Here is a 15,917-nt window from a genome sequence, read left to right on the forward strand (position 1 = left end):
TCCTTTGTTATTAGGACCCGACGCAACATCCAAGGCGTAGGGGGGGTATCGGGGGAGAAAGTGTAAGATTAAATATTACAACAAAATAAAATACAACATTCGGCATTTCGTCGAAAGTGGTTTAATGTGATTAAAAAAATTCGTTGTGGAGTTTAGGCTTATGATAAGACAATAAAAGAGAACGTTTACTTTGAGTTGTCCTTTCACACAATACTTGACAACCCCCGCACGCTGTTCCAGTCCTGTAGTTCCGAAGTGACGCTCTTGAGGGCTCTTCTGTATTGCCTGTCAGGACACAACAGTCACACCTGTAAAATGCAGTTTCTGAAATGGTTTTACGCAGACTAATTCATTGAATCATTTGAAAAATGTTATGTTAATTTATAATTCTTATTCTGGAAGATAATACATTGACTCTACTTAATTATGTACAGGCGCTATCTCGGCCACCCGCGCCACAATAACCAAAGTGCTGCAAGTAATATCCACTTGCCGAGCCACAGCACCAGAGACATATTACTAGACGCCGCATAAAAAGCAGCATCGTACGTCAACGTCGCCGCCATATTGCGAGTGGCACTGCTGTGGCGTGAAGTAATGGATAAATGCCTGAAGCCTTTGCTGCTTCGGATTGTACAAACCGCTGTACGCTCCGAACCAGATCCCGGGGGATTACATTTTATAGGTAAGGCTGAACAATTTTTTGGTTATATTTGGCCGTTAGAAAATCCCATTTTATAATCTTAATTTTAGCTACGCCAGGCTAAGATAGCAAAGCTATGCATTTATGTGCTCAAGTGAGTCTCCAAACAATGTTTTGGCTAAACGTATTTAGTCACTATGTAGATTGTTGTTAGCTGTTAACATTTCTCAAACTTTGAAGATTTCCCAAAGAACTTTGAGGGTTTCCCAAAGAAATCCACCTCAAGAAGCAGTGGGAAGTAGCCCTGAGAAAGCTGTCCTGTGATGTGTGCCATGCTAGTTTGGTAACGGATGCTGTACCGGCATCATATGATCAAAGCTACCACTTACTTACATTTAAAATCAAAGGAGGTTTGATGATTCCTTCTGAGGGTACAGTCAAGGTGGTCAAAGTAGCTGAGCGTGTTATCAGACAGTCGACATTAGGGCAAGCTGTCAGTGTATCTTTGATAAATCAGTTTGTTCGGGCTGAGATTGGTTCAGATGATGTGTTTTTTCTCAAGGAGAACATTGAGGAAACACAGTTTGAAATTGACAACCATCATTTCATGCTCATGTCTTTAGTTGTGTCTGTCTTCCACAAACTAAGGCTGCACCATATTGCCAGACTGAATACACTCAAATTACAGGATCTGAGTGAGCGAGAGGGAGTGTAAGTCTGTAGGAGATCAATGAGTTAGGGGGGAGCAAGACTGTGGAGAGCTTTAAATGTTAAGAGCAGTATTTTGTATTGTATTCAGTAGTGAACAGGGAGCCAGTGAAGTTGAGAGAGAATAGATGTAATCTGTTCAGTGGATTTAGAACAGCAGGTTATTATTCTGGCAGCAGAATTTTGAAGAAGTTGTAAGCGATGAATACATATTTGTGGGATGCCAGTTACAATAGCATTACAGTAATCTATACATGAGGTGACTCGGGTATTAACCAATACTTCAGTACTGTGTTGCGTAAGAACAGGGCGAAGTCTAGAAATTTTTCTGAGATGGAAGAAGGCAGTCTGACAGATGTTACTTAGATGGGAGGAATTATTTAATAATAATAATAATAATAATAATAATATTTTGATTGATATAAAATAATTGCATTTAAACGATTTCCCAAAATATGTTGTATGTAAACGATACTGTTTTAAACGTTTCCACGTCTCCCTGTATTAGTTTAAATGGCACTTTTGCCACTCGCAATATGGCGGATGCACTGAAGTATCGTATCGTATCGACTGGGCAACACAGTAAATGTGGCGTCTACCTACTGTATATATGTTTATGCTATGCACAGCACCATACGTCACCGCAGTTGTAAACCCGCAGTTACAGAGCTGGAAGTGACATCATCGTCGTTTCAGGACTGACTTCGTAAAATTACTTTTGGAAGGTTTCGGCAGGTCTTGGCAAAGACCAGAAAGTAACATCAGGTCAAGAACCCGTTCAGAAATTAAGACATAAAAATGAGAAGTAAAACAGTACATCAAACCAAATAATACGTATCATTGTAAAATTCAGAGGGTTTGTGCCATCACATCATGTCATACATCAATCTAAACAATACGGATCGTTTCTGTGAAATACACTATTAACATTTACGTTGTGTTCGAGTCTGTGGGAACCATTTAACATGTCGACAAAATTGAAATCATCAAGATCTGTGTTAATTGAAAATTGTTTTTCGTTTACATTTATTGGAACAAAATATACAATATAATTACAATGTTTCCACCATGTTAGAATTTAGTAATAAAAGTTATTACGTTTTTTAAAATGTGCTATGCATGTGTGCAATATAGTTCTAAACCAATTTAGAATTAACAATTAAGTCAATCTAAAATTTTTAAACATATGTGAAGAAAATGGCAATACATATTCTACATTGAATTATGCTATATGTTAATTGCCTTATATAGAACTGCTCTAATTTTTGTCACTTATTATAATAAACGATGGGCCATCAAAAGAAAAAAAAAGAAAAATACTAATAAGAAAACAATTTACTTATGTAGCACCCTTCCTATGCCCAAAATTCAGAAAGAACAACAGGACCTATATAACATTGGCTACAAATAATACCTTCACTAAATAAAGATAAATACAAAATCTTGAACAAATAACATAAATTATGATTAAAAATGCAAACTCCGAGTACCTGGACAGATAGTGGGGGTAAGCTGAAAGAAGGGGCAGAATGTCAGGTATAATAGGTTAATAACAGAATTTGATATTCAATCCTGTAAGACACAGGGAGCAGTAAAGGTGCAGCAGGGATGGCTGTGATGTGCTTGCTGTTATTGGTTTATGTCAGGACTCTTGCAGTTGAGTTTTGAATCACCTGAGTAGTGAATTACAATAATCAATGCAGGATGTGATAAAAGCAGGGACAAGATTCTCAGCATTAGAAAAGGAGATGAATGAGCAAACATAAGAAATGTGACACAGGTGGAAGTTTCTTAATATGCCTTAAATGGGTGAAATAAGAAAAAGAGGAATCAGTGACACTGAGATTCTTTGCAGTAAAAGAAAGTCTGATGAGATCATCACCCAGAATGGTTGAAGAGGAGCATGTTTTCTTAACTCTTTGAGGGCTGAATATTTTTTCAAAAAACAGTTTCTGAAAAGCAATGGTTCCACACCGAAATCAAGATAAAACATCTGTTGCCGCATGCTGTGGCAGCCAGTTTGACAAGAATGTGCAGCAGGCTGTCTTCACGTGGCTGGGGCAGCAGCAGCAATGATCATGGTCACAGTGCATTGCAATGTAGTTTCTACCTCTTATCATTGTTAAGTGGCACTTCTCCATGGCGAACATTGCCATAGGTACATCAGCTACATGAACCCGTTCAGCACCATGATTAGCTGGGGGCCAGTCAACTGAAGCTGGAACCTCACATTCATTTTTGATCACTTGTATCGAAAGTCATAGTCATAGTCCAGTTCAGAGATAATAGGCAAAATGTCGTCTATGCACTAGTTTGCATTATGCAATCATTTTGATCACTTGCCAGATGTCAGTGCCATTTTTGCTGTTGTTTGCACCTTGCTACTCACACGAGCGTAGGAAATCTTGGTCAACCCAATGAAGCTAACTTTCCATCTAGCAACAAGTCCAACTAAAACATAACGGTTGGTTTTTCACAGTGTACAGTTGATTACCATCATCAACTCCTCCTTTTGACAAAAATCAACATCAGCCCTGAAAGAGTTAAGTTGCACTTTAGATAGATAGATACTTTATTAATCCCAAGGGGAAATTCACATAATCCAGCAGCAGTATACTGATACAAAAAACAATATTAAATTAAAGAGTAATAAAAATGCATGCAAAAGCAGACAATGACTTTGAATAATGTTAGCATTTACTCCCCCGGGTGGAATTGAAGAGTCGCATAGTGTGGGGGAGGAACGATCTCCTCAGTCTGTCAGTGGAGCAGGACAGTGACAGCAGTCTGTCGCTGAAACTGCCACTTTGCAGGAGTTCAGTTTTGTTGCAATTTAATTTCAAAGAGTTTTGCTCTGTTCAGGTTTCAATTTTAATTTAACTTCACCGAGGCAAGTTGTGAGCTGAGAAAGCTGTGATGAAATGTCACTTTTAACACTGAAATAAATCTAAGCATCATCTGCATAAAAATGATAACCCAGTCTAAAACTATTAATAACATGCTCAAGGGGAAGCATAGAGATACCAAAGAGCAGAGGATGTCCTGTCATTAACAAGGGGAAATCAGATAGAGGAACTCCTATGAGAAATTAAGACATGAGAGTTGCCCTGGACATGGCATTAGCTGCATGGCCACAATGCCATATGCAATAATTTTTACTTTTACACAAACTGGGACAGTAGCTCCTCAACAGGAAGGTAGCAATGCTTAGCACACTAAGGAAAAATAAGCCAGAGCTCCCATCTCAACTGCTGGCCACACAGAATAGGCCAGTGAAAACATTAAAGTTTGTCTAAACAAATGGCACATCCTTGGTGCGTAATGTAATCTGCACAGGGATAGGAGATTCCATGGCTAGAAATGATAATGGACTATAATGCTAAAAAAAGAGGAGTGGAGAATTTAGACAAAACATTATGCTGGCCACAGGCAATTTTTTCAACATATTGAACATCTAAAAAAAAAATACTTTTGTCATCTCGACAACCTTGAACCAAGACTGGAACAGGGAGAAGGAGACAGATCCTTCTTGAGGAGCAGGGTAAACCATTGGTGACCCCTCGCATTCTTCTGAGACAACATGTGCCAAAGACCCCGTCATGTACAGCCATTGTGTCGATTCAACAGTCCAATCCACAGGGGAACCAATGACGACACCTGTAGTATGTGTGCATAGTGAATGTGTTTGTGTGTCTCACTTTGTTATTTTAGCCTACTGAACTTTACAGTTATTACAGTATTGTGCAGAAAATGAAAATATTCAGTTCTGCTTGATAAACAAATAGAATGTGATCTGAAGGTAAAGGATAAACAGGTTATTTACATTGCTTGTTAAAATAAAGTGACAATCTGATTTTAAAAATAAGTCCCTCAATAGTACATGCATAGCAAAAATGTAATCGTAACTTGATATTCAACACAATTATTTTTCATGCTTCTCAAAGAGAAATTAAAATGTGATGTTTGTAAACTACTGCATTTGTGAAGGACTGAAGTGTGGGGCTATCCAAAGCTATCATTGAGTGTATTTCAGAAATGTGTGTAGTGACTTATAAAACCACAATATTACATTAAAACATACTGCTCAAAAAAATTAAAGGAACACTTTTTAATCCGAGTATAGAATCCAGTCAATGAAACTTGTGGGCTATTGATCTGGTCAGTTAAGTAGCAGAGGGGGGTTGTTAATCAGTTTCAGCTGCTTTGGTGTTCATGAAATTAACAACAGGTGCACTAGAGGGGCAACAATGAGATGACCCCCAAAACAGGAATGAATGGTTTAACAGGTGGAGGCCACTGACATTTGTCCCTCCTCATCTGTTTTGTCACTTGTTTTGCATTTGGCTACAGTCAGTGTCATTACTGGTAGCATGAGGTGATACCTGGACCCTACAGAACTAGCACAGGTAGTCCAACTTCTCCAGGATGCCGCATCAATCCGCGCCATTGCCAGAAGGTTTGCTGTGTCTCCCAGCACAGTCTCAAGGGCATGGAGGAGATTCCAAGAGACAGGCAGCTACTCTAAGAGAGATGGACAGGACCAGAGAATGTCCTTAACCCATCAGCAGGACCAAACGAACAGGATGAGCACTTCCAGAGCCCTACAACATGACCTTCAGCAGGCAGGTCACTGGTGTGAATGTCTCTGACCTCTGACAAAAAGAAACAGACTTCATGAGGATGGCCTGAGGGCCCGACTTCTCTAGTGGGCCTCGTGAAGCTTGATTGGCATTTGCCAATGGAATACCAGAATTATCAGATCCACCACTGGCACCCTGTGCTTTTTACAGATTAGAGCAGGTTTATCCTGAGCATATGTGACAGATGTGAAAGGGTCTGGAGAAACTGTGGAGAACGTTATACTGCCTGTAACATCATTCAGCATGACAGGTTTGGTGGTGGGTAAGTGATAGTCTGGGGAGGCATATCCATGGAGGGACGTGCAGACCTCTACAGGCTAGACAACAGCACCTTGACTGCCATTAGGTATCGAGATGAAATCCTTGGACCCATTGTCAGACACTATGTAGCTTATGTCATGTACAGGGCAAACCTCATGCCTTTATTTATAATATAATATTAAGTTATCTTAATTTTATAATAATATAATCTTATATCACAGCTCCAGCTTATTCAAAATTCAACTGCAAGAGTCCTGACACGAACATGATGGATTAAAGGCCAGAAGTCCACATGACCGTCATCATCAAATTCTTCCATGAGAACCCTGAATACAATGAGGACTGATTGAGGTCATTTATGTTAGGTAGAATGCCTAGAGGGGGCAGGGTGGTCACGTGGCCTGGAACCCCTGCAGATTTTTTTTTTTTTCAGCCATCTGGAATTTTTTTTTGTTTTTTCTGTCTTTCTTGGCCATTGGACCTTACTTTTATTCTATGTTAATTAAGGTTCCCTAATTTTAATTCTTATTAATTTTGTCTTTTTTTCTCTTTCTTTATCATGTAAAGCATTTTGAGGTACATTGTTTGTATGAAAATTTGCTATAGAAATAAATGTTGTTGTTGAACCAACAACAGCGAGCACATTACAGCCATCCTGCTGCACCTTCACTGCTCCTTGTGTCTTACAGGATTGAATATCTGATTCTGTGCCCCACACTAACCTGCACTCTGTGGGTGACAGCAGGGCCTTCAGCTGTATAAAGCACCTAAACTGTGGAGTGACATCAGCTGACTCCATTCATTTTTTTTATCTTATTTCTTTAGGAAGACATTAAACAGACCTGACATTCTGCCCCTTCTTTCAGTTTATACCCTATATTTGTCCAGGTACTCAGTGTTTACATTTTTATCACAATTTGTTATTTGTTCAATATTTTGTTTTGTAGTATTATTGTATTTTAGTCTGCATTATTGTATTTTATTCTATTGGAATGTTTTGTATATCCTGTATTTATCTATATTTAGTGAAGACATTATTTGTAGCCAATGTTATATAGGTCCTGTTGTTCTTTCTGAATTTTGGGCATAGGAAGGATACTACATAAATAAATTGTGTTCTTATTAGTATTTTTTGTTCTTTGGATGCCCCATCGTTTATAATAATGAGTGATACAAACTAGAACAGTTCTATATAAGGCAATTAATGTATAGCATAAGACAGTGTAGAATATGTATTGCCGTTTTATACATATATGTTTAAAAATATTAGATTGGCTTAAATTTTAATTCTAAATTGGGTTAGAACAATATTGCACACATGCATAGTACATTTAAAAAAACGTGATCACTTTTATTATTAACGTTTTACTAAACTCTAACATGGTGAAAACATTGTAATTATTTTGTATATTTTTTTATGAATGAAAAAGAAAAAACTATTTTCAATTAACACAGATCTTGATGATTTTAATTTTGTCGACGTTAAATGGTTCCCATAGACCCGAACACAACGTAAATGTTAAGTGTATTTCACAGAAACGATCTGTATTGTTTAGTTTGATGTATGACACGATATGATGGCACAAACCCTCTGAACTTCACAATGAAGCGTATTATTTGGTTTGATGTGCTGTTTTTCCTTCTTATTTTTATCGCTTAATTTCTGAACGGGTCCTTGACCCGACGTTACTTTCCGGACTTTGCCGAGACCTGTCGAAACCTTCCAAAAGTAATTTTACGAAGTCTGTCCTGAAACGAAATTTACATCATTTCCGGCTCTGTAACTGCGGGTCTAAAACCGCGATGACATATGTTGCTGTGGCTCTGGATGCTACTCGAAAACCTGTCCGGTAAATTGTGGCAGTCTGATGAGATTTATCATGAAAAAGAAAACGAATAACCGGCTTCTGGTGGCGCTGGGATGCATCTTACTGGCTTTAATGGTGTCACTTTTATACATCAACATATCGCAGGTATGTATAATCTGATTGTCTTTGGACAGCTCTACATGTATAACCTGACAACTGGGGAAAGTACCAAGCGAGTGCTTCCCTGTCGCCGTTGTAAACGCTTTACGTGAGTTGCACACCGTCCAACTGGAACATTTTGAACGCGTTTCCAAATGTGAGTAGTTTTCTGAAGTGTCAGTGTATGTGCGTGTCCCTGCGAAGCTGGAGCGACATTGAGACTTTCAATGATACTGAAGATCACCCAAACACGTCATTTGCGTTTCTCTGTTAATGTTCTTATCGAAGTCTGAAAATCGGTGTCGTTGCAACATTATTCCTGAACACAGAAGTGATTAGTTAAGATGTGTAATATGTTTTCTTTTTCAGCAGTAACAAGTAGTGGATCGTTAATTACGGCTTTACTGATAGCTTTCGCTTGACACTTGATCCAGGACACGATGCAGTTGTTTGGGCCATAATTAGGCTTTACTTTCACGCCTGGGAAAAGTTTAGAATATTGGTGGACTTTCAACCATTCACCAATAATAAACATTTGACTCCTGTGAAATTTTAATTTTAAAATGTAAATTTCAGAACGGTCATCAACAGTGCAGCTTTCCCAAAAGTGTGGAACCGCACCATGTACTCAAACTCCGCCTGTTAGATCACTTAGCATTTATATGTAATATTTCGTATTACCAATCATTTGCAAGCCATTTCTTAATTCCCTTTATTATAGTAAAAGCTCTTACCTGTATCCATCCATTCACCGTCATGACCGCTTTTCTTTTGTAAATGAACTTCAAACCTGGAACATTTCTTCCACCATCGCTTTCCAGTTGGACCTGGCTAAATATTCTGCCTGACGTCACGACTGACGGTCATGTCCTGAATGTCATCCATCCACCATGTTCTTCTTTCTTTATCTTGATCTCTTACAAACTGTTACTTAACCAAGTTAAAATCATTAAATGAGGACTCATTGCCCTGATCCCTTTCCCACCTTTTCCATTACTGGATAAGAACCTGGAGCTTCTCCTGGTAGTAACAGATCAGCCGAACCTATAGGTTGCAATCAGTAAGATAAGATGAAAATGTTTTACTTTCTGTTAGCATGACTGCATCAAATTGTCTTGCTTTGCAGAATAAAAGTCAGCAGTGATGCTCTTGTCACAGCTCCACTAGCACAGGCTGTGCAGTTTAGCAAAATTCAGGGTTTATGTCCTTATTAAATTTAACAAGCAAACTTCAGGTAACATCCTCAATCTTGATTAATGCAATCCATGGCCACAGGGAGCCAGAACCTGAAAGCACTGGGCACAAGGTAATAAACATCAAAACTGCCAATTGACCCAACCTATACATCTTTGTGACTGTGAAAGGAAAATCCACACTGACGCCGAGAGACTGTATACATTCCACATGGACAGATACTGGCCATTGAATTCCCGCTCACATTACAGTATCTGTGTAGCACTGGTGCTAGTTCTTGTACTCGTGTTATTCTGAACAGTAAAGTTTGGGCTCAAGTTTATTTTTACTTGTAAGCTGATAAGTTATGTAGTGGCTTTGCATCCAAGATAGATTCCTACCTTGTGCCTATTACTGCTAGTATAAGCCCTGATTCTTTGTATTGGATTACATAATTGAGTCATCTTGATCAATGTAAGTTAAGAAGTATGTAATTGTGTAATGTATTTTATCTTTCAGATCACTAACTGGTAGGACAGTGGTTAGCTATGTTTCCTTTAAGCTAGCTTGCAGAATCTGAGTTCAGTGTCCAGTGGATTTCAGATGGCTCCCCCATATTAATTTAAGTATTTTGTAGTTACTATGCCGTTGACTTAAAATTTGACCCAGTATGACTGGTGTTTGGTAGAATTGTTCCCTACCTTGCATCCTGTGCTGCTGGGCATTTAGTCTGACTCTTAGCAATCCTGCTTTAGAAAAACAAGTTCAGAAAAATCAACATGGTTACAGTATACAAGTCTATAACTGTTGATACTTTGAACTACAGTATACTGATGCAGTTATTGTTAACTAACTGCTGTTTTGCCATGTACTGTTAAAAAAGAACCAAGTATATGTTATTTTGCAAAAGATTCATCCTTTGATTTCTAGTGCAAAGTTTCTGTCACAGGTTCAGTGTTGGCAGGGGGCTGGCGTGTGAAATGATTCTTATATTGTAGGTTTGTCAATTAGCAATTATCAAATGCAGTTTTGCAAAAGTGTTGTGTAGCCGGAACGTGTAAATACCAAAACATCAACATAATCACAGTAGAAAACATTGTCAAGTGTCTATGACTGTTCTGATGCAAATGGCAAACTATTTTGTTTGTAATATTTAATTTTGTTGCTTGCACATGACATGGTAGAGTCAGTGTCTGACCTGCACGATCGTATTAACTGTACTTGCCATCCCACTTGGTCCCTCTACTAGTGTCAAGTTCCAGATATTTCTAGAACTTGCTTTGTACAGCCTGTAGAACTTGATATCTAATTGTGCCAGTTTGGGTACATTGTACTGTATCCATGAAGGCTTTCCTGCATAACCCATGAGACTTTTGTCAATACTTATGCCATGATTGGGAACATACACCTACTTTTCTTTTTGATAATCACCTGATACACATCCCACAGTTTGTATTTTGTTTTTTTTGGTGCTCGGTGATTAGCTTCATCAGAGTCATTGTTATTAGTGAAATGCAGGTATTTCATAATGAATAAAAAGAGACTCTTAACATCACCGAAAATTGGTGTCTGCAACAACCATTTTGTGGACCAGTGCCATCTCTGAACTGGTTTACCCACTATGCCTTGCAGTAACAGGAGACTTTAAAACACCCACATGTCATCTGTAGTAACAGTTACTGCAACAAGCAAATGGTTTAACCTTCTTAGCGTTAGACCCAAGTGTTACTCGGGCTGAAAAATAATGCTAAACATGTTAGTCCCGAGCATCATTCGGGCAACTGCATAGATGCGTCTCGCTTTAGCGTTAGACCTAAGGATTACTTGGGCTGTAAAAGTGCCAACAGCAAATGATATAGGTGTGTCTTGCGTAAGCGACGGGCCCGAGTGTTACTCAGACAACGGTGTAGCCGCGTCTTCTCCTAGCCTCATATTGGCTTTTTGTAAGAAATGTTTTTCAGCTGACCAGGTGTTGCAGACTCGGTGATAAAAGCAGTGATGATAAAGTGAATCTGTTCATCAGGCAGTGGAATTGAAGCAGACAGTGAAATTGAAAGTGATTCTGATGAATCCAAAAGTGACGCTCATATCAATCACACATTTGCAGTGTGCTTTTCAAAAGCCAATCAGTCTGGAAAGAAAATCTGCAGGGAATCACGCTAGTATTGTCCCGACTGCGACGTTAAATTGTGTATTTCAGCATGCTTCAAGATATAAACACAAACAACACATTTTGTTAGTATATATGGTATTAGAATTATTTTTGTTATTGTTCTTCATTATTACTATTATTTGTATCATTTTACTACTTTCTTCACTTCTGACTTTACACTTTTTAGTGTTTTTCACGTTTTACAGTAGAAATATGTCCTTTTTCAAGCCAAAAATGCAATGCTTTTTGCATGTTTTTTCGAGAAAAAATGTAATGCTAAGGAGGCTACTATGAGTTTTCTGACATTGCTCAGCATAGCGGTTCATTTCAACAACTATTTTCTCCACCAGACTATCATCAAGGAATATTAAATAGTCCAGATAATCATAATCAACAGACACCTTTAGACTGAGGCTTCCCGTAAATGCCAATGAGCAGTTGAAGGATTGTCAGTAGTATCAAATGGACACCAAACACGAACATCACTGAAACTTGGCAGGTCAGAATCTATTAAACAGGTGTCAGTTTCACTGCCTGTATCAATGTCTGTGACAATTCGCATCATCATCATCATCATCATTCTCACTTGATTTGAGTAATGATTCAGTTTGTTTTTTTAAAGAGGTCTTTACAGCTTTTCATTTTGCCATTGTGTTTTTGGTGTTAGAGAGACACAGCAATAATTGAGAGACACGACTCATATTTCAGGGTGCACCTCCCAGCATGCACAATAATACGTATTATGGGATGTTTATCAAGTAAAAGAGATGCTACTAGTACTAGTCATTTCCACATACAGAAATATTTGTCAGTAGTATCCTGAATTAATAAGAAGTGTGCGTTGATGACCAGAGGTGGGTTCATTTGTGTTTGACTTGTATGTTTGTTGTACGTTAAGACACAAAGTTATTTAAAGCAGGGGTTCTCAAAGTTTGTCCTGGGGACCCACTGTGGCTTCAGGTTTTTGCTTCAGCCAGAGTCATAATTGGTGACAACTGATAACACTGATCTCAGTTAATTAGCTGGTATTTTTTCTCTTGTCTTATTCTACATTAAGAAAGCACAGCACCATGATTTTTGCATTTATAAGACATTAAGAAATAATTCTGCTTTTGCTATTATATTTTTCCCTTTCTCTGTGCAGTTTTCCACATTCTTTGTATCTTATTAATAACAATTAAAAAACGAGCAGAGCAGACACCCAGGCAAACAACACTAAATCGTGAAAAGCTACTTCAGCGTTAGATCCACTTATTAAAAAAAAATGGATTAATTAAACAATTAGAACACCCAGAAAAACAGAATGAACATCAAGATGAAAGTATTGTTAAAAAGAAAAAAAAATACATTATTCCCATATAACTGCTTAGTACTTAGTATATTTATTTATATATATATATATATATATATATATATATATTTGTGTATATACAGAAATACACTAGGGGCTCTGCCCCCTGCTCTCTTCGCCCACCAACCCCCGGGTCTGGTGAACCATACAGCAGCTGTCCTTTGTGCTGCGTGAGCTGCATGTCGCGATGTGCATCGCTCATTTAAAAGCCTGCACAGCAGCTCTCCTTTTGTCTCACTTCCTTGTCCTGCGAGACGTTAAAGTGTCTCTGAGAAATTGTTTGTAAGTGAAGGACGTGATGTGAAAAAATCACCGTCTCGCGGGTCTTGCTTCCTAAGGTTGTAATGTCTAGTCTCGCGTGGACGTCAAAGTGTCTCTTCCAGATGATCACATCTCACCCAAATTTTTTATATATATATATATATATATATATATATATATATATATATATATTGTAGCCAGTGTAAGTCAAGATCAAGCACGGGTAAAACGCGTGCCAAAATAAATCTCTCTGTCCAAAAGTTTTTTTTAAAAATATTTAGTGAAAGTTAAAAGCAAATAATCACACAAGAATAAAAGAAAAAATAGTTACACACATAGAATAAAAGGCACAAAAAGGAAAAATGTATCTTCTCTAAACTTAGCTTTTCTTGAGACACTTTAGCTATTTCTGTACTTAATCTTTACTTCTTCTTTCTATACTTAAAGGTTCTTAATTTCTTCATCTGTACATCGTAAGCGTACAGTACTTAAATAAGCACCGTTTTCTTAGAGTTGTTTCACACACTCAAAAGGCCCGTAAGCCCGCAGGCACGGTTTAAAACCTTATGCCTTCTATTCCTTACACATGGCAAGACTGATCACTAACTGAACAATAATGTTTACTCAAAGCTGTTAGAAATGTCAAGAATATACCAATACAATTCTACTTACAGGGGTTTTAGGAACCTCCCCATAGATTATGCTTTGTCATCTCGTAAAATATTCATGAATCTTATAGAACTAGGAAAATGGCTCTTACATATATATATATTTTTTTTTTACCAAACTGAGTTTTCAAATTTCTCTAAATTGTTCCCAAAACACAGAATCTGGGAAGTAACAGTTCACTTAATTAGCCCAGGATTCCAATTAAAAACAGAAGCTGGTTAGAGCAAAAACTTGCAGCCACAGGGGTTCCCCAGGACCAACGTTGAGAACCCCTGGTTTAAAATGTACTATTTAGCATTTATATGTTGGGAATGTGCCTTAGTATTACTTACATGCAGTAGCATTCTTTCCATGATAGTTTATGTTGTTACATTAATGTATTTTACTGTAAGTTTGTTGATACTGTTTATTGATAAACTTCATTGATTTGGTATTCATATTACTGATAAGCTAGTACTTAATTTGAGTAATACTGACATCTAGTGGACTTTTCTGTAATTTACCAATAAGTTGTATGTGTTTTTTTATTGCATACCACACACACATATACCTATTCAATTGCAGGTGTATATCTTCAAATAAATAAGTCAATTTCATTCTGCATCATTTACCAGTATTCTAACCAACACTCCGGAGTGACCACTACAAGTCCTGAACTCATTACAGATACAGTGGTCCTTTGCAACAGCTCCACTCATGAATATTGTTGAGTTACCATAGTGTTACCAATAAGTAGTAAAATACACAGAAATATTTATGATTTATTGAAGCGTGGCATTATTTGGAATTAGAAGCCATGCTTGGAGTTAATGCCAAGGAGGTTAATTAAGGGAGAAAGAGAGAGAGAGGTTAGGAGTGCACGCAGATACAGTGCATTGCTGCACCCACCACACGACAAACAAACTCAGGATCCAGATTAGGACCCGAGTGCAGCCAGGCAACGGGTCACACCTCAGCACCACACTATTTCAGATGGAATGGAACAGTGTGAGGTTTTTTTATGGTGGCTGGAGTGCCAATTCTGCCACCAACCCCCATGGACCAATTAAAAGCAGAAGTTGTTTGGTATGTCTTCAGGGCTAAACCTAACCATCACTGCTTTATATGGTAAAATACTGCTTCCTTTGTTATTTGCATGTTACCATTAGTTGGAAGCTTCTTAAGAAAAAAAGAAAAAATTTGAATGAAGCTGTTAAAAAGTAAAAGAAGCAATTAAGTGTTGGAAATCTTCACAAGTGAGTTAACTAAAATAAAACACAAACATGTTGTCTGAGCAAAAATTGCTCCAAAAGCAATAGTCGCCTTTTTATTAAGAAATTGGATTGGGGCAGAAATCCTGCAGCCACTGTATCCTTCTAGGACTGAACTCGAGAACCAATGTCCTAATGCATGAGTAAACACAGCTGTTTACACTCCCACATGGCACATTCTTCTTTGTTTCTATATTTTGGCTATGTACTTCTATATTTTGCCAAAAGTCTTCCTCATGGTGAAACTGCCTGACTGGCTTTGACCATGACAGATGCTTTTCTCCATTTGTTTTCCTCAGCTTTTTAAGTTTCAGAGTGCTTTCTTCAAGGAACATAAGTAAGAGCCTAGTGTGCTATACAGTAGTTTCAAATATAGTATTGTCCAAGAGAAATTTGACATAAACGCCTAGTATGCAGTTTGGCAGAGTTCTGGTGCTTCAGCCGCACCATTTTTAATAGGTCATACAGTATAATCAAGCCATAGACATGCAACCTACATTGATAAACAATAGTAGTAAAAAGAGTCTTGCTGAAAAGCTCATTGACTTTAAATGTGGCACTGTCATAGGATGCCACCTTTCCTATAAGTCAACCTGTGAAATGTCTGCCCCAGTCAACTGTAAGTGCTATTATTGTGAAGTGGAAACTTCTAGGAGCTCAGCCACAAAATGGTGGATGACGCAAACTCAAAACGCAGGAGCATCGAGTGCTGAAGTGCATAGCAAGTAAAAATGATCTGTCGTCTATTGTGTCACTCGGTGTTCCATACTGCCTCTGGAAGTAACATCAGCACATGAACTATCTATCCATCAAGAGCTTCCATGGCCAAACAGCTGCATACA

General features: G+C 38.0%; 1 protein-coding gene across 1 annotated transcript in view; it reads left to right on the forward strand.

Annotated features, from left to right (window-relative positions):
• Positions 1-8,036: 8,036 nt before the first annotated feature.
• Positions 8,037-15,917, forward strand: part of LOC120524024 (NHL repeat-containing protein 3-like) — a 46,640-nt gene continuing 38,759 nt past the window's right edge. The window contains exon 1 of the mRNA XM_039745830.1: positions 8,037-8,225. Coding sequence (XP_039601764.1) covers positions 8,121-8,225 — 105 coding nt within the window. The 5' untranslated portion in view covers positions 8,037-8,120. The remainder of the gene's footprint in view (positions 8,226-15,917) is intronic.

The sequence above is a fragment of the Polypterus senegalus genome, chromosome 2 (genome assembly GCF_016835505.1).
Source record: "Polypterus senegalus isolate Bchr_013 chromosome 2, ASM1683550v1, whole genome shotgun sequence".
In the NCBI taxonomy this organism is placed as follows: domain Eukaryota; kingdom Metazoa; phylum Chordata; class Cladistia; order Polypteriformes; family Polypteridae; genus Polypterus; species Polypterus senegalus.